The sequence below is a fragment of the Candoia aspera genome, chromosome 7, assembly GCF_035149785.1.
Source record: "Candoia aspera isolate rCanAsp1 chromosome 7, rCanAsp1.hap2, whole genome shotgun sequence".
In the NCBI taxonomy this organism is placed as follows: domain Eukaryota; kingdom Metazoa; phylum Chordata; class Lepidosauria; order Squamata; family Boidae; genus Candoia; species Candoia aspera.
In genome coordinates this window covers 28,701,245-28,726,979 of record NC_086159.1, presented here as the reverse complement: position 1 = coordinate 28,726,979, position 25,735 = coordinate 28,701,245, and the positions used below count along the sequence as shown (strand labels likewise).

Genomic DNA, 25,735 nt, shown 5'->3' with positions numbered 1-25,735 from the left:
ATTATTTTCAAGGGGGTTTCAGTTTGTCAAACAGCTGAATAGGCCCTCAATTTGGGTCCAGCTCCATCCATATAGTTCTCCCTGCAGCATTTTAGAAATATTTTGCCAGTCCTTTTACTGCCCATAAAAGAGTACATGCTGCCTTTACTCAGAATCAGTGTTAGGCTCTTTAAAGCTACTTTGGGGGTTGGCCGACTTCTGGCCTGAGTGTGAAATCAGTCTCTGTATCTCCCGTTTCGCAGCGTTAGCAGGTATTGCATTCAGTGGAATTTAGTCTTTGCAACCTTCACACCAATGAGAAAACTTTTATTTTTATTTATCTACATCCCATCTTTCATTCTGAGAATCTTTGTTTTGCATCTCCCCAATGTGATCCTCTGTACACATTTTCACCCGTTGCTTCTAGTCCTGAATACGCTTTTATTATCTGCTCTCGACTCTACAAGTTGCCGACGTTGCAATAAACACGAGCACAGGGCAAGATGAAACCAGTAGTCTATACCCTACACCCCCCCTTTACAAAGATGGCGGCTATGGCACTACTGTATTGCGCTAACATCCGCCCAACACAAAGATGGCTGACCCGCCTCCTTCACGTCGAGGCGTAATTGTCGTTCGCGCGTAAGTATGCCGCCCTATTAACCAGATCCTGTGAGTCGTCAACGAGGCGGTAGATCGTGATTGGCAGAGGGGAGATCACGTGAGGCAATTGGGACTTTGTTGGCGGAAATAGTAGCTGGGTGAATAATAGCTAAGTAGAAGGTGAGTGCGATGTTTTGCAGGAGAAGGAGAGTTTGCGGGGTGTTCCCTCCTAGCAGTATTTAAAGTCCGGATTTTGCTTGTTGGAAAACAGTTCTGAAAGCAAAGGGGATCAGAAATGGGAATTAAGAAACGGGTACCTCTGAGCCCAAGCACAACCTAGGAACTTAGTTCAGATGAGTTTTCGCACAATATTCCTAGTCTCCCCCCAGCTCTCCTTGTCAAAACCCTCTAAAAGAGTCTTTTTTTTGCCGTTAGGAAAAATAAAATTGTGTTACTGTATTACAGATTATCCAAAGATGCCTTAATACACTCTGACCTTCAACCCGTTATTTGCTTCTGGGGTTGAAGAATTGTAATACTCTTGAGGTAGTCCTTAACTTCCTACAATGCGCGCTTTCCTCTCGAAGGAAATGCTGTGTAGGGTTGCTTCTTTGTAGTTTTACGATACACAGCCCCTCTGGGGCAGGGGGGCTTTCAGTTGTAACCACAACGAAAGATTTGGTGGTTCAAAGTTTTTATGTCCTGCAAAATCTTAAAGGCAAAAGAACCCTGCCAAGGAAAAGGATGGTCTCTACATAAAACTACACAAATTATATTTGCATATTGTGGTTAGTCAGAAATAAGGTTATGTTGCTGGCTTAGCTGTGTGAATCTAGTTAATTGTGTTTTTGAATAAATAAAATATGGCTTTATTTATTTCAAGTGCTTTTAAGCAACTTCAGTCATTCTAACTTTAAGCAGTGTGAAAAACAGGTCATTAAAGTAGAGGAAAACTCAAGAGTTAGAATTTTTCATGCCTTTGTTTGAAATGTTAAAAATATTGTAATCAGCAGCTGACAGGATGACTAAAATTTTACACTGAACACTGTTTCCATATATATCAGTCTGTTTCTGCAATGAACTTCTTACTCAATTTAGGAACATGTACATTTGCTTCACTAGACAAGACTTAACATTTATTTCATCTTGAAGACATTTGTTAGACCTTTCTTTTTTAAAAGGGACACAGAATGGGATGTTAGTTTAATGGTCTCTATCTCTGAAAGGGAGTTCTCAGCCTACGTTGAAAAATCACGTTTTGAGTAGTGGTACAGAACATGAATCCCTAAATTCAACAGTAGGAAGATATAGCTCACCTGATGTGGAAAGCATTCCCTTTAGTTCCATGGTAATTTTTTTAGCATGAAGAGAAGTGTCTGCGTTGTCATAATAAAAGCATGGATATAATTCAGTATAATGAAATAAAGACAAATAGAAATATTTGTGATATAGAAAAATGCTTTATCATAATGTTCCTTAAATGCTTTCCCCTATTCCATTGTGATGCAATAATAATCTTCCCCTAGAAGGATGCAGGGCTGGGTTAGTAAAGAGAGAAACAAAACAAATGCTGCTCTAAAAATTCCAACTACAGCTTTCAGACTTTGCTGGTTTTTTAATATTGTTGAATTGGATTTCAGTTCTCCTTTTCCCATGTATATTTATTTATAGAGTGAGTACAAGACTGCTGCTTCTCATCTTTTTGGTCATGCAAGTGAAGCCATAAAAAAGGAAAGTCTGAATAAAAATTAGGCACGCTTGTTCTTGCCATCCATTTGTAGACTCAACACAAATCCATACTATGAATCTTTGGCATGGAATCACTGAAGAAAAGCATACAAGCCCAGCATAGATTATGTTATGTTGTGCCACAACTATAAATAAATATAGTGTTCAATTTGTTCAAATATACTTGAGATTGGGTATGGTTTCCCAGTGTTTGCATGCCAAGGAAGTGTGTTTATATATAGCTAATTTAAATCAAAATTATTTGTCATTTTTTCTTACAAAAATATGTACATTGAAAACAAATAGAAGAAAGCAGAATGTAATTTACAAACAGTAACTGCAGCAACCCAAACAATCTATAACATTATTTCAAATAGTATCTCTATAATCTGTTGGAATGTTTTTGGTTCAAAATTTACTTTCAGTTAGGAAAGGAATCAAAGTATGTCTCTTAACAGATCAAATCATATTTATAAATTAGGATCTACTACATAGTTGTTGATTGTGTTCTCTTAACAAAGAACTCTGCCATGCTACAAAATGCACTGATATTACCAAAAGGTCTTTGCAACGGAGAATAATTTTGTGGAGAGCTGCTCCTACAGCAAGACAAAAAGGAATATCTCTGTTGAATGACAGAATGATCCAGTAGAGTATAGCGCAAGGAAAACAGACATGTTTTCTACAAACTAAAACCTCCAGAGCTAAAGCAGAGCCCCCCAAAATCAGTACAACTGTTTTCTTTGCACAATAGCCAGTGCTATAAATCGCCTGTAACTGGAAAATATTTATCCAATGTAGTTTGAATTACAAATGACTCACATTGTATTAAATATTTTCTGCATTAAAATGGAATTGATGTGTTAACCTCTCTTAATAGGAGTTCGCCTTCAGAATCAAACTGTTAGATCTATAAAGAATGCAAGGGCACTAAGTAAACTTTCTTTTTCTTTTTCTTTTTCATTAAATTCTATTCAATCTAGACTCGTAGTATGGAAGTAGGATGTGCAAGCCAAACCTTCCTTTTTCCTTCAGCAGCCTTTGGTCATAAAGGACCATTTCTCAACCTAGTTGATCTCTGGTCCTCTTGTTTTGACTACTTAGTTGCTTCAACACTGGGTGAATTTCATGGCAGATATATCTAACCAGAGTTTCCTGATTGGTGCCCTTCCAGCAAGCATATGTAGCGTAAGTAGTGGGCACCAGATGGGCAAAGCTGATCCATTTTCCATCGTTCCGCACTGCAATAGCTGGTGGAGAGAATAAGGAAATGTTATGCTAGATCAGAGTTAGTGAATGTCAGTGATACGTGTGAATGAAGATTTTTTTTTCTTACCAGAACATTGAAAGAAGATTATTTGGGACATATTTTAGAGGCATGCAGTTCTTTGGACGACTTGTCCATACTCTGAACAATGTCACCCACTTGTTCTCAAACCCTTACCGGGTAAAGGAGGTATCTCTAGCAGAGTATACATCTCAAAACCAGGTTAAACAAGAAGATAGGTTAGTCCTGTATGAAAACAGTTCAGCTCGATCGTGGGACTGTCTGCTCATTAACCCTCAGAATCAAACTTCTGCCTTCCGGTAAGTAACAGAACGTTTTTTTTAAAAAAATTATTTTACCTTTTATCTGTTCGTATGGGGGGTTGAGAGCAGAGGAATATGGAAATTTTCATGCACTCTGGAGGAAGATCTGAATGATGGCTTGGAAGGCATGTAAAGGAAGACAGATACGATTGCTTTGTGTTGCTGTAGGTGAGTGAGTGAATTGGCTTCCTCCATAGCTGACACAAATGAAAAGGACTGAGTTTGTTTGTAACTGCTTGATAAAAGGTTTATTTTTTGCAAGCCTACAAAGAAATTAGTAGTATGTACTTCAGTGCTGCTAGTTTCTTAGTGAGGTACATAATTTTGTAGGCTAATAACTATGGGATTATGTACAAAGCTGGCAGTGATGAGAGAACATAATATTTTTTCTGGGCCTTAGGAGGGTTACATTTTGTGAAAGAATAAAGATGGAAAGTATTTTAACTTCCTGTTACCATGCAATTTTCACTTTATATTTGTGAATGATCTGTTCTGCTTCCTTGTTTCACATTCTTTTTGTTTAGAATCAGCTCTTTGTAATACAGTCTGTGTGGAACTGCCCTTGAAATAGATTGTGAGGTGCCTCAATTTCTCTCCCCTCAAATCTCAGAAATTTGGGAGATTTTCTTCTCATTTTGTGGCAGATGCATTGACTGCCAGTTTATTTAAGCCATAGAAAGGCAGGTTATAAAAGTTCTAAAACAATTTCCTTTGTAGGCTTTTTCAAGTTAACAGTGAAGCAAATGCAACGGAATATTTTGATCTGTACACGAAGCAGCTGCGTCCCTTCTATGAGAGCTGTCACAATCCTTTGCCTCTGGAAACTTTGCAGCACCTCACAGACTGTTTTCGAAGTCACCGCAATTGGTCACTAGCACACATAGCTGTAGAGACTGGACTTCTGGGAAGCTTCCGACACAATCTCATTCTGAGGTATGATGTGGGATAGATCTTTTGTGCCAAACATAGGCACAAAACCCCTAAACTTCACATGTAGAGTAATCAAATCTGAGCTGACCAATAAAGGAAGAGATCTTAGAGTCATGATGTATAACTTGGTGAAAATGTCAACCCAGCGCACAGCTACTGGGAAAAAGACAGACATATCTATCTATCTATCTATCTATCTATCTATCTATCTATCTCCATCTCCCACCAAAGGAGGGACTCTGGGCGGTTTACAGATAACATGTTGGAATCATTAGGAAGGAAGCTGAAAATACAACAGCCAATATATAAATATGCAAAAAACAAACCCTAAAATGTAAGTAGTCAGGGCAGCTCCTCTACAAGGAAGAACTTCAGTGTTCGATTTATTATTATTTTTTTCACTTAAGCAAAGATGGATTGGCAGAGGCATGATAGAGTTGTATAAAACCATGCTTGGAGAGAGAAAAGATTTTCTCCCTGTCTTTTAACCTTAGAACTCAGGCTCATCCATTAAAACTAAATATATGGAGATTCAAGCCTAATAAAAAGAAGTATGAATTGACTTAACATATAATTAAAATGTGGAATTTGCTGCCGTGAGTTTCATTGATGGCCACCAGTTCAGATGGTTTTAAAAAAGAAGGGAACAGATTGATACGAGAATGGGCTTTCAGTGATTACCAGGTTTGATGGCTGATACTATCTTCATAACCATGGACAGCATGCCCTCAATGCCAACTGCTAAGAAACAATGGTGGAAAAGACTTCCATCCTCCTGTCTGTGCCTGTTAACTCCCTTGAATGCATATGGCTGGGCAGCATGTGATAGAGAATGCTGGACTGGGTGGACTACTCACTTGATCCAGTAGGTCCCTTCTTGGTCTTTGACTCAGCCTGTTGTATGAACCTACTCAGCTGTGGTTTATTCAAGAAACTATGTCTATTTCAACAATAGTTTAGCATGAAGTGTGAACCCAGTTGTTATAAGCTCATTCAAGGTGGACTTTAAGCTCATACATTTTACTTCTTTTTTTCTTTTAGTGAAATGGAATAAGGTAGCCCGGAAAACCTAGCAAATTGCTTGTTTGAACCAATAACCTAATACATTACACTGATTTATGTTAATAAATTTATTAAAACAGTACATTATACTATTTTTTTTAATCCGTTCATTTGTGTCTGATTCTCGGAGACTGCCTGGACAAGTCCCGGTTTTCTTGGCAAGGTTTTTCACAAGTGGTTTGCCATTGCCTCCTTCCTAGGGCTGAGAAAAAGTGACTAGCCCAAGGTCAGCCAGCTGGCTTTGTGCCTAAGGAGGGACTAGAACTCATAGTTTCCCGGTTTCTAGCCTGATGCCTTAATCACTACACCAAACTGGCTCACATTATACTGTTGTCTGAATACACATCTGAGTTACTATAGAACAGGGTTTCAAACAATTGAATTAAGAATTAAAAATTGCTCAGAAAAGTCACAGATTTCCAATTGTTGATCTATTGCAGATTAATCAGAAATCTACCAGTAAATAACAATGTGACTTCTGCCCATGTGTGGTTCAAGGTATTTCAGCAACAAAGATCTAGAGTCTGTTGTATTTTAGCTTTTACATAAAAATACTAGAATTTGTAAAGGATCTTTCTATCATATTGAGTATTGTAGTGGAAGTACAGCAAGTACAGCAGTTAATTTTGTAATATGCTCTGTATTATAATAAAAGAAGCAGCAGCATAAAAAAATTAAGTAATGCCACAGCTTTTGAAAGAAATCTGTTGGGTAGCCTGGCTGTTTTTGTACTTATGTGTCTGACTGCATACATAGCATTACCCTATCTTTGTTATTTTAGCTGCATAAATAGCAACAGTTCTGACAATGAATGCACCCCACTTCACTTAGCCTGCCAAAAAGGTGACCTTGAATGTCTGAAGGAGCTGATGGAGGAATGCCAAGCCCGTCTTGATCTTACAGACAAAAATGGAGAAACTGTCTTCCACTATGCTGTTCGAGGGAGCAACCCAAAGATTATAGAGGTGAGGGCTTTAAGGAGTTTCTTGCTTGCAGGAAGGGAGCATGAGGTAGAATGAAATGGTGTACAATCTAAGGAAGTGGGGAGCGGAGCTTTCCAAATGTGGAAGAGCTGAAACTGGCCTGTTCTACTCTTCTTCCCAATATAAGCTTGTTTGTGATTCGATAAAGTACAGCAAAACAGAGATGCTTATCAATATTTGCAATCACAACAAACTCTTTATTAGTAGCAAGATAGAATAAATGAAAATTATTTTTTTTTCAAAATTAATTTATTTACAGATGATGTACTAATAATTTTATAACCATCATTATATTTTAAGAGACTTTCTATTCTGTTTTTAGATAATGGAATTCACAGTAAAAAAAAAAGATTTATTTAGCATTAAAGTGGAAACTTGGAAAATGAAGTATTTATATAAACCATGAAGGATAAACCAGTTTAGCATCTAGAAATGACAAATGTTCTTAGAATAGCAATCATCTATATAATTTTGAATTATTCTGTGATGAGATTTACAGAATAATGGCAAAAATACAACATGAAAAGGATAATAATGCTTACATATCTAAGAAGAATATACCACCAGACTGTTTCAAGAACTGCAAACATAGCAGTATATCCTACTGTAAAGAATGCATATTAGTTGATTCATTTCTCTTCTTAAACATTGGTGACATCCTTATCTAGATAAATGCCTTCTCTTCTACATACGTTTCAAAAAGTTTGAAATGAGTATGAGTAATTCTAAAGCATTCCCTTGGATAAAGATAAAATACTGATTATTACAATTCTATATATAGTTAACTAACAGAAATATTATTCAAGGATGTATATATTTATACTTTTGTATGACTATCATGTTTTTTTTAACCTACTGGAATTTGTATGAATGAGTCCCATATTTCATTATACTTGTCCATACAAAGTCTACCTCTATAGGCAATCCACTCATAAGTGGCAAGTGTAACCAGGTCTTCAATCCATTGAGTAAATGGGGCCATGTGTTTATCTTTCCAATGCTGCAGTATCAGTCTTTTAGTCATATTATACTATGATTTTTTCTTTTTTAAAACTTTTTGTTGCACTTCCACTTTTTTGTAAAACACTTTTTATGTTTTTTTTCTTTCTGACAATATATGTATCTCCATCAGTATTATCATTTTTTTCTTTTTCTTTTTTGTTATTAGTTAAAAATAAATAAAAATAAATAAAAGATAAAATACTGACTGGGAAATTTGGGAGAACACATCCTGAAGGAGGAGGTTGCTTCAGAGTTGAAAATCACAAGTGAAATTGTTTAATTGTTCAGCTCCTGGGCAAGAAATCAACTGCTGCTTTGGACCATCTGAATGATGAGGGGCAGAGCCCATTGCACCTGGCCTGCCAGCTGGGCAAAGAAGATGCAGTCTTCTCTCTTCTTAAGGTTCATGCGAAGTACAATACCTTGGGAGCACTGGGCTATCCCATCCACACTGCTATGAAGCATTCTCAGAAAAGGTAACTTTGCTAGCCTTGTTCAGATCAGAATATAAGGATTTCTGTAAATAGAAACACCCTATATGCTATCCAACTGTACTGAATATGCACTCCTTCCCCTTTATGCTAGGGTCAGGTCAGGTATATCTGTATCCAGGTAACGTAAGTCATCTATGTGATACTGCTTCCAGATCATGCTTGCTCCCCCAGGCCTGTAATTCAGACTTGCCTGATTTTTTGAAGCTAGTCTTGATTGGATTCCCCAGTGTAGACTATATATTGAACTATTGGTGATTTAAAATATCACTTGTACTTATTCATCATGTACCTGGCTGGACACTTTCAGTTTCCATCAACTAAGACCTTAGAGAAGAAATGCCTTGCTAAAAACAAGGAACAGAGAACCACTGTCCGCTCCAAGCTACCATAGGTCCTGAAGAAAGAAAAAATATTCCCCATTCCCACCTGATGCAAAAGGGAAATAAAATATATGGCTTTTATCCCTCCCCACCTCCAAATCCATGTTTTTATTTCCTGCTGAGAGCATTCACCTAAAACCTGAGTGATTCCTGTGGAAGCTTCATAACCATCAAACCACCTTTTCCTTGAAATACCTGGTAGGTCAACTGAAATCACAGAGGCAGGATACAGAGTGAGACAAGAGTTACAAATGGGGAAATGGACTGTCAGCTCAGCAAAGGTATACCCTTGCCAAGAAAATAGCTTTTCTCTGGTTTCAAAGCCAGGAAAAATCCAAAACTCTCCAATCCAGCCAAAGTCATGCAATTGCACACTTCCAGAATTGCTTTCAAACTGTGGAAAATTCTTGCATGGAAGTGTCCTCAAAGTACACATCTTTCACACACACAAAACTGGCAGGAATTTTCTTGTCTGAATTAAAAGCGGTGCTTTGTAGGATGCTTATCTTGTACCCATTTTTGTACTTCTGAATGTGGCTGCAAGGTAGCAGACCACTCAAGAGCCCTGGGAGTGTCCCTTCATAGTTCAGGCGGTGGGGAAATTGTTACCTTAAAAGACTGCTGTATGACATGCCAGCTGGGGTCAGGGGGCAGGGAGGAGAGGTGTGCCGAAGACCACTATTGTGCACAGTCCCATCAGTTGAGTCCCAGGAGTGGGGAGGGGGGTATTGCCTCCACAGGAAACACATTTAAATATGTCTCTGGTCCCAAAGGTTTCAGCAAAACTTTTTAAGATGGTCAATGGGCTCCAGGAGATTGTGGCAGAAGACATAGACTGACAAAATCTGTGGGGCAAGCAGTGAAGATCCATGGTCAGGATGACAGAGCAGCAGATGGTACAGAAAAGCAGGGAGGACAAGAGAAGGAATCAGCATGAGTGATAACGATGCAGTAAAATCAGAGAATATGATAATTCAAAAGCATGGTATTACAGGGTTGCTTAGTTATATTATGAAATTGGCTTTACTGTATCCCCATCTATAGTCTTAGGGCTCATAATGTACCTTGTGTGCTTGCTGCTGGACCTTTGAAAATAATTCCATTCTTACTGAAAATACAAATATTTATAAAGCTGCCCAGGACATCTTTGTTGCATCTTTTGTTTATTTCTGTTTCTTTTTTCTTCCAGATGTGCAGAAATCCTTCTTGATAAAGAAATCAGCCAGATTCAGTTTCTGGACCCACGATATGGTGCTACACCCCTCCATTGGGCCAGAAATGCAGAGGTGAGAAAGTAGAATATCATTGGATATGACAAAACTTTTATTTTTTATTTTGCTTTTACTAACTGGGAGCCTTATTCTCCTGGGAATTCCTGTGGGTAGAAGTTCTTTTCCCCATTCCATTGCTAACATCCATTATGTATGATCCTGATTGGTTCTGGGTCGTCAATATCTGTGCAGAACCAGGAGACTTGCAAACATTTTTCCCCCTGCCATTTTGTGAAAATTATGGAAAAGCAGCATTTGTTGAATTTCAACCTTAAGAATCCTCCTCCCAAAGCAGCCTCAATGACTGGACTTGCTTAGAAAAAGAAAACCTGCAACCCCCAAGATGTGCATAGAGTTGTGCTTAGAAGCACAAGAATATTCTTGAGATCATTTAACAGTGAAAACAAAAATAACTTGTGTTCACTGATCCTGAATGTGCCTTTTTACTTAAAGATATCAGTGCTCTGTTGAATAAAGTCAATGTCCATCTAAGTATGCAAGAATAGCATCTTGAGCAGAAGTATTGGCAATTAGTTAATATATATGTTGTAGAAGTAACATCTCTCCTTCTGTATGGAACTACTGTTCCTCCTTCCTCCTAACACCCATAAAGAGAGACACACCTAGCATTAACCGTCCAAGAACCACAAATTGAATATACAGTAATTAGCATGATGCTTGCTTCAAACAAAGATGCTACTTGTTAGAGAAAAAAAGTACCCAAGAATGATAGTGTAAGAGAAGATTGTAGAACACTTGGCTAAGAAACTGTTTAAAATTTGGCGATATTTTTCCCACAGAAGAAAATGAAAAGTAACTTTTTTATATAAAAGTGTCATTTTATGCAAATGTTCCATCTCCTTATAAAAACTGACAGAAGCAATTGATTTATTTACCCTTGTAAGTCTTTTGATGCTGATATGATCTCACTTTTCTTCTTGGGGTGAACTCTTGGAAATTTCAAACATAATGTATCTTAAAATTAGGCAAAATTAATATCTAAGCCAAGCCCATGAATTACTGAAAAAAAAATGTGTCCATAAAGGGGCTTGTTTACACCTGGATGAACAAGATTGGACTGTTATAGGACTGTTACAATTAATTTCCCTCTTTGTATAACTTCTAGCAGCTCTATATCCTCTATATATCTATATCTATCCTATATCCTATATATAAATTTATCCATTCATTGTGTCTGATTCTCAGATACTGCCTGGACAAGTCCCTGCAGTTTTCTTGGCAAGGTTTTTCAGAAGTGGTTTACCATTGCCTGCTTCCTAGGGCTGAGAGAGTGTGACTGGCCCAAGGTCACCCAGCTGGCTTTGTACCACAGTCTCCCAGTTTCTAGCCTAATGCCTTAACCACCACACCATACTGGCTCTCTGTATTCCATCCATCCATCCATCCATCCATCCCATTAAGGAACTCTGTATTGGCAGACAGTATAGAGCTTTTACTTCTCTGAGGTTCGGGGCATGCTAAAAGTTGTTGTACAACTGGAATAGATGGCAGATAAAAGTACATCTTTTAGAAAATTTCTGAGTGACTTAAAATCCATTGTGCAGACCCCTGACTCTTAATTATTTAATTTAAGCAGCCATAAAATGAATTCCTTATCTACCCAGTTATATTGCTGAAACACAGGTGAAAGATCAGAAAAACTGGAAGTGGATTTTTGTTTTGAAGGATGGTGAGCTTTGTTCAATTTTGATAACCAAAACAAATTCCGAGGCATAAGATTCATTAAATCTATGTCTTTTGCACCAGAATTCAGTAGGCTAATCTCAGAATTCTGGTTTAAAAAGTAAAAGTCATACAGTAGGTGTGAAATCAGTTAATTTGGTTGTCCAAGGGATAAGAAAAGTGTCTTTGGTTCTTGTCAGAAAGTGGCACAAATAAGAAAGATTGGGCCTCTGTGAGAATTTTTCAGAAAGGTGTTGCTGTTGTCAATTCTGTTCATTTTTACATACTAAACCCAGTAAAACCAAATATGAAGTGAAAAGTCATTGGAACATGCAAGAAAAACTATTTTGTAGATTGACTGAAATGCATTTCTGGGTGCTTTTCTTCTTGTTATGTAAATAAGTCTAGATAGTAGTTTGGAGAGAAACTAATCTTACCAGTCAAAGTGCTATAGATCAACCACATTTTTGGACATGATGGTGATGGTGATGATTTATTAAATTTGTATATTGCCTGATTCCCAATGACTCTGAGCAGTTTGCAGCTACAGTGGGTTTTTTTTCTAAATGGATTATTCTGGTTACAAGAATACAGGTAGTCCTTGAGTTACAACAGCAATTGGGACTGGAATTTCTGTCGCTAAGCAATGCGGTTATAAAGTGCGATGTCACGTGACTGCATTGCTTAGTGCCAGCAATCCCAGCAGTCCCCGTTGCTGTCGTTAACCGAATCCCACTGGTTGTTAGCCAAGGACCCACCCCAAGCCAAGCCACTCCTGGCTTGGTCCCTTCCAACCCTGAGACCTAGTAAGATAAGGGACTGCCTCCTCTTCAGCTCCCCCCACCTGCCTATCTTTCCCCCACATCTCTGCCCTTTTGGTCTCCTTGTACTCCGCTGCCTCTGCTGGCCTTGCCACCCTGCGCTTGCTGCCCCTGCTGCCCCTGCCGTCCCCAGCTAACCTTCGCCATCTTCTTCCTGCCACTGCTGATGGGCATGCCTGGCCTGGCCCTTTGTGAGGCAGCTGCTGGCTGCACCCAGCCTTTTCCAGAGGTCATGCCCACCCCTTGTCCAAATGACGTGCAACCTTCTTGCAAGGTTTTGGAAAGCAGACGTGTGAAAGAAGACCCTAGCTGCACAGGCACGAAAGAAGGACCCTTCGAGCTGTCAGCAGTGGTAGGAAGAAGGCAGTGAAGGTCAGCTGGGGCAGCAAGGCCAGCAGGGGAGCAAGGCCAGTGAGCGCGGGGTGGCCAAAAGGGCAGAGATGGCGGGGGGGATAGGTGGATGGGGGAGTTGAAGCAGTCCTGTGGTTGTAAGTGTGGGCAGACTGCCAAGCACCTGAATTTTGATCACATGACCATGGGGGTGCCGCAACAGCCATAACTTCAGGGACTGGGCATAACTGCCATTCGTTCAGTGCAGCCGTAACTTCTAACGGTCACTGGATGGATGGTCGTAACTCGAGGACTACCTGTATAGGTGAATGGTCTGGTAACTAAAAGATATGAAATTTCTATAATAAACTACAAATATTTAAAAGGACTGTTGGAGCAACCTATGATCTTTGTCCCATCGTGAAAAATATAATAGAAGAAGCTCTTGGAAGAAAAGAAGGGCACCTGCTGCAATTCCTATTTTTGATTACTCCCCTTATGGCTCTAGATGACCCGGTTGCTTATTGAGTTTGGCTGTGAAGTGAACACCCTCAGCGCAACAGGCGAATCAGCCCTTCATATTGCTGTGCGGCGTGGGCGTTTTGATTGCACAATGGTTTTGTTGACACACGGAGCTATGCCCAACACTAAGGGGAAGGATGGCAACACACCACTTCACCTGGCCATGCAGGTGGGCCTGTCATCATTTGGATATTTTCCTAGCAGATGGGAAATTGAGAGAGGTGCCTTCTTTCTAAAATACAGAGAGCAGGGGTGAGCACAAGGTAGTTCTGGAAGAACTTTGAATATTTTGCAGAAGATAGCCTCAATTTCTCATTCCCAGTTTTCTAGCAATTGAAGTAACAACATGCCCTCCCTGGCTTTAATTTTCTGCTGAAACAAAGGAAACTTGCAGCAACGAGGAATTGATTTGCATGTATGAAAGAAGAGTGACTTAAATTCTGATACTTAAAAAATATCTTTGGATTCAACCTTCTTTCAATCTGTGTGTATATCTTTTGTACCTATTTCAGTTGGTAGATTTCAGTGTTTTAGTGAAAAACAAGGTAGAGCCAAGAAACATGAGCTATGCTTATCTCTGCAGTGAGCACACTTAACCATTTTATTTTGATATATCAATCAATTGATCCAGTACTCTTTTATATTTATCTCATCACCACCATTCTAATCTAGGTAAATCAGCTATTCTACCCAAAGAAGGTTGGAGATCCTGACCTGTTTGGGATGGATAAGCCAGTTGGCAGTTTGTAGTGTGGCTGCTGAGAGGAAGGTCTATATCTAGTCCTCCCCACTTTATTGGGCTTCTGAAGGGCCATGAAGACCTGGCCATTCAAGAGGGCTTTTGAGGAAGTGGAAGTTTAGCCTACCCTGCAGGGATGGCACTGTCATATGATGTTGATCAGAATGATGCAGTATTTTTACCCCAATGTTTGATGCTCTTTAAGCAGCTTTAGGCCTATAGGAACTAGTGGCATAGAAGCACAAACAAACAAACAAACAAGGTGGTAAAGTGGGTGAGCGTTTCAGTGTAGCCTAGGAAGCTGTGGATGGAGAGAACTAGGACAATATGCTTCCATTAACAAGTTCCTTTCTTCCCAATAGCAAGACCACATAGAAATGATCAAGGCTCTTATTGTGTTTGGAGCAGATGTGGATATCCCCAATGATTTAGGGGAGACACCTGGGTTGGTGGCAGCCAGGACAAGCAAAGGTAAGAGGAACTTGTGGATAGAAGAAGGGAATGAGGGTCAACCTTGGTCTACCCAACTGGATTCTGCTAACATTGTGAACAGAATCCATGTGTACATAAGCCATGGATCTTTTGGTTTAGGGCATAGATCTGTACTTCCCAGTAAAGGTCTGGTTGTGGAACGGAGTTCAGAATCATAGACAAGTCACCAACAGTGGAGGGGAGCTGTGAGAATGAGTCCCTAGAGCTACCTCACTGAGTTATTAAAATTGCTCTCCATTGCCTTTGGCAAGCATATTCACCTGTCTTTCAGATACATGCTCTTCCCAGATACATGAAATTGGGTGGCTCAGAGCTTGCAGCGGTGACTGAATTTTTATTTATTTTAATAATTTTCTGTCTAATGCGTGTGATTCCTGCCTCACCTACGCAAGGTGCCAACCGGAAGGTTCTTTTAGATCTGCTGAAAATTATAGGGATTGAACGCTGCCATCCACCTGGCATATCTACCTCATCATCATCCACTTCCACCTTCCCAGAAAGATCACCAGACCCACGGAATTCTGGCCTAGGTAACATACTACCTAGCTCTGTGCCTTTCTTTCCTTTCACTCTCTTGGGCCACTTCACATCTCAAGATTTCCAACATGGGATTGCACTTAGAATAAGAACTCGTATGTGTAAATGAATGCTGGTGCACACATCCATGTGGCAACCATCATAATTCCTGATGGTAACAGGTTTTTCAGTACTGTGTGGGTGTGCTAGAAAACTGGTCATTGCATTGGAGCAATCAGGGCAGCCAATCTTGTGACTACCTACCATGCTCTGTAGTAATCTACCCTGTGGTACCACCAGTGACTCTTCCTTCACTTTTCCTTCATGTTCTTACAGCTATAACAGTATGTATTTCAGAGGAGACAGATTAATAAGTAGCTCTTGAGCTAGCAGATAGGATTGCTATATTCAGTAGAAACAAGGCTCTTATAAGCATTGCATACAGGGGAGGCATTTGGCAGGCAGGCATTTCCTGTCATCGATTATGGTGACTCTGGAAAGGTATGCCTATCACATCATTTCCTTCTGTGCAATGCCTTGAGGTGTAGGAACCTTGGATTCTATGGAATCTGGCCACTGCAGCTACCAAGGGAATACGTCCTAAACTCTCAGTTCTAAACTGTGTCTGCTGTGTCCTGAAAATTGGAAATTTTATGCTTTGTTTGTTGCTCTGTGTCTTTCTAGAATTCCAAGACATCATCCATGTTTCAGCAGCCCTTGGAAATTTGCTGAAGAAACCAGATGTGGTGGATTCTGCCCCTGAGAAGAGCAGAAAGTAAGCAAATAGAGCCAGTGGGAGTTACATTGGTGGTCTAGATCTCCCTGCTCTGGGGGGATCCAGTAAAGATGCACTGAATTCCTGGAAAGAAAAGATCCATGCCTACTCCTTCGCTTTTCTGTGGCTCAAATGTACTCTCTGGAACAATTATTTTGGTACATTAGATATACCATATAATGCATATAAACATTAAACTATCTCCCTGAGGCATCTGCACGTGAAGAACAAGGCAGAGCTACTTCTGGGGTTGACGCTTCTTTTCTCTCTTCCCCTTCTCTAGCCAGAACCGCCTCCTGAGTCTGGACGGTGGGGGTGTCCGGGGCATTGCGCTCATCCAGTTTCTCATTGCTATAGAGAAAGCTGCAGGACGTCCCATCAGAGAGCTCTTTGACTGGGTGGCGGGGACTAGTACAGGGGGAATTCTGGCCCTGTCTATTGTGCATGGTAAGGAGTGATGTGAACAGCAAATAATCCCATGCGGGTAAGGAAATGACTCAGCCTGGGAGGGGAATGGTCACTGAATGGGAAAGAAAATGGGGGATTGCTCTTCATAAAACCTGATCAGAATTGGGCTCCAGATTTCTTATCAAACCATCACATTATATAGCTGTACATACTCTTGTCTAAATCTTTCTCATTGCTGTGTTTGCTTTACAATTTTTTGCTAGGTTTATAAATAGGTAGGCTTAAAGGCTCAGTTCTTTTCTAGTCAATTTTTATTTCTGATCTTTGGGCAGGTAATTAACATGTATTCAATCTAGAAGAGGGCTAGAAGTGGCTTTTTATTGATTAGATGAGAAAGATCCAAGGGTTCCTGATTCAGAAATTGAGATTCAGTACAATGCTTCCATTGCTGAGGGTAGATAGAATACAGCCCTAGTTTACTTTGTATTATGCCCCCCGCGAGATAATGTGTCATTCAGATATATTTTGTGGACTGGTCTGGCCACCAGACATTTCTTCAATTGTTCTTTATCTCCCTTCTTCAGAAGCTGCCATGTTTAATCATGTAATCAAACCATTTAGTCTTCATGGTCTACATTCTAAATGACCAAGTATTTTTCTAGTTTTTCTACCAATCTTTCTTTAACGAGAAGTAACAGAGATTGAATCTGGGATCTTCTTTATCCAAAGCATGCAGTATATGGATCCTTTACACATTTCCATGCAGAATGGCTCAGGTCTTCATTGCACTTTTGCATCTGGCATAGCCTCATGTATTTCTTCCTGCTATGAACCATTCTCTTTTCTGATGTCCCCTCTTCTATCACACATTTGGTGATTCCACACACTGAACAAAACATGGGTTTCCATGCTTCCACCAAGATGTTCAAATAATTTCCTGCCTATTTCTATTGGATTGGATCTGAAGGTGCTCTCTGGGAAACTAATATTGCTGTTCTTCTTTTCAGAGAAGCCCATGGACTACATGCGCTGTGTGTATTTTCGCATGAAAGATGAGGTCTTTCGAGGGTCGCGGCCCTATGAATCTGAGCCTCTTGAGAATTTCCTGAAGAAGGAGTTTGGAGAGCATACCAAAATGACAGATATCAAGAGTCCCAAGTAAGCCAAAATGAAAACTATTCAGATGGCTTTCTGAACTCCAACCCCTACTTTTTAGTATTTAGCTCTGCTGGTCATTTGTTTACCTCCTCTACATTTCTGTGAAGACAAATCCAAGGCGTGACCTTAAGACACATAGCTTAGCTTAATCAAAGTAGGCTTGGGATCTCATCAGTACCTAAAAGTAGATTGCCTGGCAAAGTTACAATACCACTTGGGATCCATAGAAGAATGGTAACATACACACAGAGCTGTCTTAGTCAGATCAATGATCCATCTTTCTTAACAGTCATCTACTTGGTCTGGTAATGAGGCCATGTTCTCCAGTAAAAATGTTTTTCAGCAGGTACTACCTGATCTCCTTTAACTCAGGGGTTGAGTCAGTCACCTTCTGCCTGCAAGGCGCAAGTATTGCTACTGGGCTATGGTCTCTGCTTTACAACCAAGTTGAAATTTTGTCTGGCTTGACCTTTTACAGGGTCATGTTGACAGCAACACTGTGTGACCGACAACCTGCTGAGCTCCACTTGTTCAGGAATTACAGTCCTCCAGAAGGAAGAAATAAATCCCGTTTCAGGACGATAGGCTTATTTCAGCCAATGACCAAGCCAGAAGGTAAATACTCATTCACACAGACCAGGGATCTAAGTTGCACTGGGGCGTTGAGCAGTGGAGGAAACCTATATGGAGTACATAATTCTTCCTCATTTACCACTTGTAAAGAATTGGAGCAAACAGAATAGTTGTGCACTTAGCATATATCATGTTTGCAATGAGTGTACTACATATACTAAATATGATTGGAACACATCACTTTCCCATGATCTTCTGCTCATAACAAAGTAAAGACTGGTTGTATATGCAGCGATATTTTTCTCCCAACATGAGGATAATTTCTATGTAGGAAGAAAGACATTTGGAGCAGCCATAAAGCTAAAAACATGGTGTTAGACAACATTGCTAAGTATTATAAAGGAAGCACACCTGGAGCCATCAGTGTCATTGTCTCCTATTTGCCTGCATTTGGGTGGCCAGCAATTTTGGGGTAATATTTGTTGCACACTGTAATGTTTTGGAGTGTACTTTTTATTTTTTGTTCTTCAAAATTAAAGCGTAATCACAGTAATGTAAGGAGATCTTCAGTGGATCTATTGGCTTCACCACTACCTCCAAAACTTTCCTTGATTTGAAATTTATTTTGTTTTTTCCATTTCATAGACAGGCAGATAGCTAGATAGTCTCTCTGTGTTATGTATTATAATATTGATATGCATTATTCTTGCTAACAAAATAGTTACTGCTTTTTGTTTCCTCCTTATAGACCAATTGGTTTGGCAGGCTGCCCGTTCCAGTGGAGCTGCTCCAACGTATTTTCGGCCCATAGGACGGTTTCTAGATGGAGGGCTGCTGGCCAACAACCCCACTTTGGATGCTATAACTGAGATCAATGAATACAATAAATCTTTAATCCAGAAAGTACGGGTTTACTCTGCAAGAATATTTATTAAAGACATGCTCTAATTTGCATGTGCAATCTTCTAACATGTCCAAACAGTGAACTCCTTTTTTTTTGTCCAGAGACAGTATTTTCTCTTAAAAGAACCAGTTAGGTTTCTAAGGAATTAAGGGAGTGATGGATGTCCCTGGGTGGTTAAAAGGTGAAATACTTCAGTTGGTTTCGTTGCTGTTTAGCTGTGGGGAAAGGGAGCATAAAGTAGCACTGCTGGAAATTAGGTGTTTTGCTGCCAAATTTGGCAATATAATCTGTGGGTGCCCCAGATCACAAATGGGATCTAAAAGTATCTGGCAAACAGCATAATCAGAACATTTTCATAAAATCCCTCAGAGTAAGCTGCATCAACCAGTTTCTAATAGGAGCCACATCATATAGCCAGCACTTTAGTTTTATTGCTCTCTCTCTCTTGCTGTTGTTTATTTTCTGTTTTACTACTTAATACAAGAAGAGAAAGATGATGAGGCAACACTAAAATTAGGTATTTCAAATTAAAAGCCGGCATGTTCTCAATTTCTGGCAAAAACATTATGGACAGGGTGACATTTTTTAATTGGAAAAGGGGCTGCCGTGGCTCATTGGTTAAGATGCTAAGTCAGAGGACCATTAAGGTCGGCAGCTCGGCACTTTGAAACCCGAGAGCGCAAGCCGCGTGACGGAGTGAGCTCCCGTCAACTTGTCCCAGCTCCTGCTAACCTAGCAGTTCAAAAGCATGCAAATGCAAGTAGATAAATAGGTAGCACTCTGGTGGGAAAATAACAAGGACATGAAAGGAGCCCCCTCGGGCGTCCCCTGGGCAACGGTGATCCTTTCAATACAGAAGCACCTTGGTAGGTGCTTCTGACAAGGGAAAAAAAAATTGGAAAAGTATTCCAGAACCAAGATACCAGCATAAGACCCTGTTGTATTTGTGCTCTGATAGGATTTCTGTGTGAAAGCAAACAATTCCTAAGGATGTCTAGTCCCAAGCCCTTAGGGCTTTTTCACACTATAAGATGAGAGTTATGTGTTTTGATCTCTGATACATGGCATGAAACCCTGGTTGCTGCAGTTTGGAGCAACTGGAGTTTCAAAAATGTCTGCAAAGCTAGCCAGAGTATTTTGCAGTAATCTGCTCAGCTAGTAACTGAAGCATGGATTGTTAAAATCAAGTCTGACTTCTCTACAAAAGATGTGTTGGCAAGGACCATCGTACAATCCCAGGGAAAGGAATGATTTCCTTAAGGTTTACCAAGAAGGAAGTCTTAAAAAGTTCAGTGGGATTTGCACTTTAATTTTTCTTTTAAAAATGGTAAGGCAACACAAATGTCAAAGACTGATTTGTAACTAGGTTCAAGCTTTGTGAAAATTTATGCTGGAATAAATGTATAAGACTTCAAGGAGCTATAAAACTACCAATCAGTTTTGTGAACAAGTTAAATAACTCACTTGCTACATCTCCATACCTCTTTGAAGAATGGAAAAGAACAACCAGAATAATATTCCAAACACCTATTTCACATGGACTGTGTACATGCCTTTTTAGTGCAAAATTCAAGCAAACTATGTGAACTTTTTGGTAAGACTCCTACCCACTTCATCCTTGGAAGTTTGGAGTAATTGCTTATTTTTCTTTCCATCTCTCCAGGATCAAGGTGACAAGGTGAAGAAGTTGGGAGTTGTTGTCTCTCTCGGAACTGGCAGAGCACCAAAACTCCCTGTGAGCTCTGTGGATGTCTTTCGTCCCTCTAACCCTTGGGAATTGGCCAAGACTGTCTATGGGGCTAAAGAACTAGGCAGACTGGTGGTGGACTGTGTGAGTATGAGGTAGAGAATGGACATCATGATACCAGATTTAAGGTGAAGATTCCTACATTTTGGGAATAAAAGGAATGTTTTGGGTAGTTTGTAATAAAATAACAAGTCAACAGATGTGAAGAAAATGCTTTCCCTAAGGTGATACTAATAAACATCAAGGGAGATCAATCCCCTTCACTGTCCTGCCTGATATTTGTGTCATTTGAGCCAGGACAGAAAATAAATCTGATTATAGTGCATGTAATACATGTATGTGATGATTATGAAACTAAGCTTCTTTCATACATATGCCTCAGTATTCTTGCCTATTCTTGTCTTGCCCCATCTTACTGTCCTTTGAACTTAACATTGCTGCTTTTGGAGATATTTTTTGCTGCTGCTTCACTATGATTGGATAGAGTGTAAATTATGTAATCTAATAGAATGTTCATAAAGATTTTGTAATGCTTTCTAAACAGTCCATTTGATCCATAGGATCTATTCATTTTTTTAGTTTCCTAACAGATTTCCTTGCTTTTGGTCCAGCTGATGAAAGCTCTCCTCACATATTTTTAGAAATTTGGGAATATAATATTTGCATGAAATAAGCTTGGTTCGTATATAGTGTCTTACAAAGGTGACCATTTTTATCAATTACACAATTATGTGTAATTCTCTTTTTTTCTATTCTTTTTGTAACTTATTAAGTAGGAAATTCTTTCTACTTAAAATCAAAGCCTGCTATAAAGAGTCCCCCTTTGGGGGAGATGGGCGGTGACAGAAATTTGAAATATAAATAAATAAAAATAAATAAATAAAATTATTCATCTATTTCTCCAGCTTTCTTTTAAAACTCCAATAGCCAGGTTGCCAATCTTCAGTGTCACACTAAATCTATCTTTTAACACCCCCCACCCCCCACTGCTAATAACAAACTCTGCCCCCTTTATCATATATTGGATTTTCCTGGGGTTTTTCAAAATTAAGAGCATTCATGGTTCGGTCTGAATTGCGCATGCAATTAAGTCCAGTTATAGCACTAGATGGTTAGCAGTTTTGGCTTACAGGAATTGGTAGGAAGCTAAAGGTAAGGCATCTCCTCACTTTCATTCCAGCTCCCCCCTACACATCTGAAAATATAGTATATTTTCAAGTAGCTTTAATATGACTTCCAACTACTTGGTTCTTCCTTGTAAAGCTATAAAGGACACGACCAAGTCCTGAATGCAAATAATGTATGGTACCATCATCTGATTAGCCCACCAGTAACACAGTATAATAATTACCAATTGCTTTGTTAATCAAAAAAGAGGGTCTTCAAAATTTGGTCTCGTTCTCAAGACTACTCTGCATTGTCATATGTTTCATATTCAAGTTGTCCTTGGAATTAAATTATCCAAGGTCTCCTTTTGCAAACCTGCTTGGGGTTGTTGTTGTTTTTTAGTTTTTTTTACTTGTGGTACTTGAGATTTGTTTTGCAGAAAAACTGGCATACTTTGAATAACGCTATATTCCTTTGTTTTATTTTTGCAGTGCACAGATGCAGATGGACCATGTGTTGACCGTGCAGCAGCCTGGTGTGAGATGATAGATGCCCACTATTTCAGGTATATGCAATGTTGTCATGCGCTGCCTACCTCCGAGTAATACACAGACACTGATTCCGATGAAGCAGGCTCTGGTTTATTCGCAGTGTAGATACAGTGATAGAAAAAAGCTGAGAGTGACAGGAGCGCGCCGGTGCGGGGTTTAAATACCCCGCGCCGGTCAGCGCCCCCTCACTCGCGGTTACGTCACCCCCCTTTGTCCAACACGCTGTCTTGCCGGTAGGTGAGGGGTTGCGAGGCCCCGCTGGCGCTCCGGGATCGCCCATCATCGGTTTCCCTATTCCTCCGGTGATTGCTGTCAGCTGGGCGATCTCCGTTGCGCTAGCGCTAACAGCTTGGGTGTGCCTCGCGATCCGCTTAGCCATTGTCTCTTGTCCTTTAGTCTTTGTAAGTTGATGGCTACTTATCTTGAGCCCCTTCCCCTGTTTCCTTGTTATTGTCATGTGTGCCATTGCGCTGATGTCTTCAGCTCAACGGCACTCATGACAAATGTCTAGTATAATACTGTGTCAGAAAAACCAGAATTTGAACTTGTGAATGTGGTTTCAGAGTATGACCCTATATAGTAAACAAGGATCACCAAACAGGGACTCTTATCAGTCACCATCAGTTGGGGGCAAAGCTGTTTCAGAGCTGAAGATTCTTATGCATTTTGGCAGCCTGTATAGGCAGAGTTGGGCAAGTTCTCAGTCTCAATATGTTGCTGAGCTATGGCTTGCAGCGTCTTCAACATTGGTTGTGTTGGCAGTGACTGCTGAGAATGATAGTTCAGCAACATTTCAAGAGTCACAAGTTCCCTGTTCCAATAAATAAACATAAGTCATTTTCTAGGTATTTTCTGCTTTTCAGGTGTTTTATATAAGAGGCCCTCACAACTTTTTAATGGGGCAGGATTCAGCTGAGAGGGAGGGAAATATTATCCAATTATCCAGTGTCTGAGCTATAGGCAGAATGTTTTGGTATGAAGCCAGGTTAGTTTTAGCTGAGTAGGCAAGACTGAGACAGGATAATGCAAGGACAGGAAACAAAGTTTAGATGAGTCAATGGCTCAGTCCCTGCTGGAGAGAACTTCTCAGACTCAAAACTAGAGAAGAACTCAAATATTTATATGGAAGATGAAAGATATTGGCCTCTTCTGTCACCAGGTTCTATCAGTAGTATCCAAAAACATTGAGGGTCTTTTGGAATCTGGAACCAAATGTCCTATGATGCTCCTGTTTCACCACATTGTTTCCAGTGTGTTTTGTTTTCTCTGTTGTACTCTCCTCTGAACACTTCTTTGCCCTACATTCTCACCTTCACTTGCAGTATATAGACAAAATTGCTGTTCTTGTTAACACCTTCATGATGCCCACAGATTCAACCCACCTTTGGAGACAGACATAATGCTGGATGAGGTGAGCAATACAGTCCTGGTAAACATGCTCTGGGAAACTCAGATCTACATTTATCAACACTGGGATAAATTTGAGCAGTTGGTAGAGCTCCTAATTCAATAAAGTTTTTGTAAAGATTTTTGGTACAAATAATGCCTGCCTTGAGCTGCAGCTTGGATTATCCACAAGAAGTAGCAGGTTCTGTTGGCCGGCGACTTGCCCCTTGTCCATGTACCAGAAAATCAAGTGGAAGAATTTGAGGATTGCTCCCATCAAAACATCCTTCAGCTGTTCTATATCCTGTGTCCCACCCCCACCCCAATGTGCTGGTGCACCAGTAACCTTAAAAGATTTAGTAAATTTCAGTTTGCTTGTTGAACAGAGTTGGACTGTTTCTGCTCCTGCCTGGAATCTAAGACTAGTTGAATGCTGTGGTTTAATTACTGTACCTTTGTATCTAAGGGTATACATGAGGACTTGAGTATTTTAAATTGCTTTTTTCTCCCTGTTTACAAGTCATGTCCTGAATTTCTGCTATGTGGAAGCTGGAGATTTTTTTTTCCATTTGAGAAAACCTACTATTTATTTCAACATTATTGGTAGTAGGCAAGCTCCTTTGCTCATTCTAGACCAAAGCTCTTCCTAAATACTTGTTTCCTTACTTCAGACTCCCTGACTTTTCCCACCCCTGAAGGAGTCATTTTGCTATGAGTGGCACAAAGGAGTCCTGGAAGAATGGAGGACAGGTGTGTTTCCTCATAGGAGGCAGGGTCTCACAGCCTTTGACAGTTAGTCTTCCCAAACAAAGACATTTCTGAATAAGGATGAAAAATGTCAGTATAGGATTAAACTAAGTTTGTAAGACCTTTGATTGACAAAGTCAATCATCAGGCACATGTTTTCATGGTCAGTTTTTCTGTTTCCTTACACTCTCCCTTGTTGCATTAATTTTTCTTCCCACGAACACTATTTTTATTGTTTTGTTTTGTTTAGGCAACAAATTTAAGGTGTTGCTGTTTAACAAAAATGTACTGTTTTTCCAAGTTTTAACTGACTTAATAGGATGTACTGGAATTGTTGAAAAATATCCCAATAAAGTGAAACTAACAGGAAATACCCCATTTCCCCATTGTTTTCATAAGCTATTTCAAATTCAGATGAAAATTATGTTGATGTTAAAAACTCCACATTTTTTTTCAAAACTGAGTATTAAATAAAAGCACTATTTTCTGAAACCTGACTATTCTCTGTCTTAACTCTTCACATTTAAGATGTCCTAATAGAAGTTGCAATCTATTATTCTCATGAGGCATCAATGGCAGATGCTTTTTATTGATTTTATTGCAAATTGAGCACCTTATTCAAAAAACATCTCTCCAAGTTGGTAGTTAAAGATGTGTGGGATCAACTTTAGCAATTTTTAGCCAATATATGGAAGGCACCTGACAGAGAAAGGCTGCTATGTATAGCATAAATGAATTTGTACATACTTCTATATTGTGAATTGCTGTATTTAACCCAAAGATGAGGGTTTTCCCCCCCAAATAAATCCCTATGAGTGGGTCTATGCTTGTGTGTCATCTTGCATTCGGTGAGAAAATGATAAAAGAGGGAGGTGATGGTGAAAGCAAATAAATGGGGTGGGTGGGAGGTCCAAATCATGAAAGTAAGTGGCTGAAAGGGAACAAAGCTGATACTTACACTTCTTCCCATTCCCTTCCATAGGTAAAGGGCAAGTGTCTTCAGTAGAGAGCTTTTTTATCCATTGGAGATGCTGACCAAACTACATTGGGAAGGAAATGAGGACAGTTTGGTTAATATAGTGCCCCTGAACTCAGTGGGACCAATTACAGAGTAACTGTGGATAGGTTTCCTTGCAACTGAGTACAAAGACTTTGTTGATTTATTTCTTTTTTCAAATAGAAAGGAAAAACAGCTCAATATTTCAAGGAGCCTTTCCCAAAGTTCCAGCTGATCTTACATAGAGTAAGCTGGAT

The 25,735-nt window shown here is 39.7% G+C and overlaps 1 protein-coding gene across 2 annotated transcripts; it reads left to right on the top strand.

The window, feature by feature from the left end:
* Nucleotides 1–699: 699 nt before the first annotated feature.
* On the top strand, nt 700–24,973 carry PLA2G6 (phospholipase A2 group VI). 2 transcript variants are annotated; one of them, XM_063308313.1, is made up of 17 exons: nt 700–762; nt 3,650–3,897; nt 4,618–4,833; nt 6,674–6,857; nt 8,166–8,353; nt 9,941–10,037; nt 13,365–13,547; nt 14,480–14,588; nt 15,002–15,139; nt 15,810–15,900; nt 16,184–16,347; nt 17,316–17,466; nt 17,945–18,081; nt 18,788–18,942; nt 20,607–20,774; nt 22,289–22,362; nt 23,720–24,973. In XM_063308313.1, exons 2-17 carry the CDS (start codon nt 3,689–3,691, stop codon nt 23,859–23,861), a joined length of 2,406 nt encoding a protein of 801 aa, XP_063164383.1. In that variant the 5' UTR covers nt 700–762; nt 3,650–3,688; the 3' UTR covers nt 23,862–24,973. The 2 variants fall into 2 exon arrangements, with proteins under 2 accessions (XP_063164383.1, XP_063164384.1); XM_063308314.1 differs by lacking the exon at nt 15,002–15,139.
* Nucleotides 24,974–25,735: the final 762 nt, after the last annotated feature.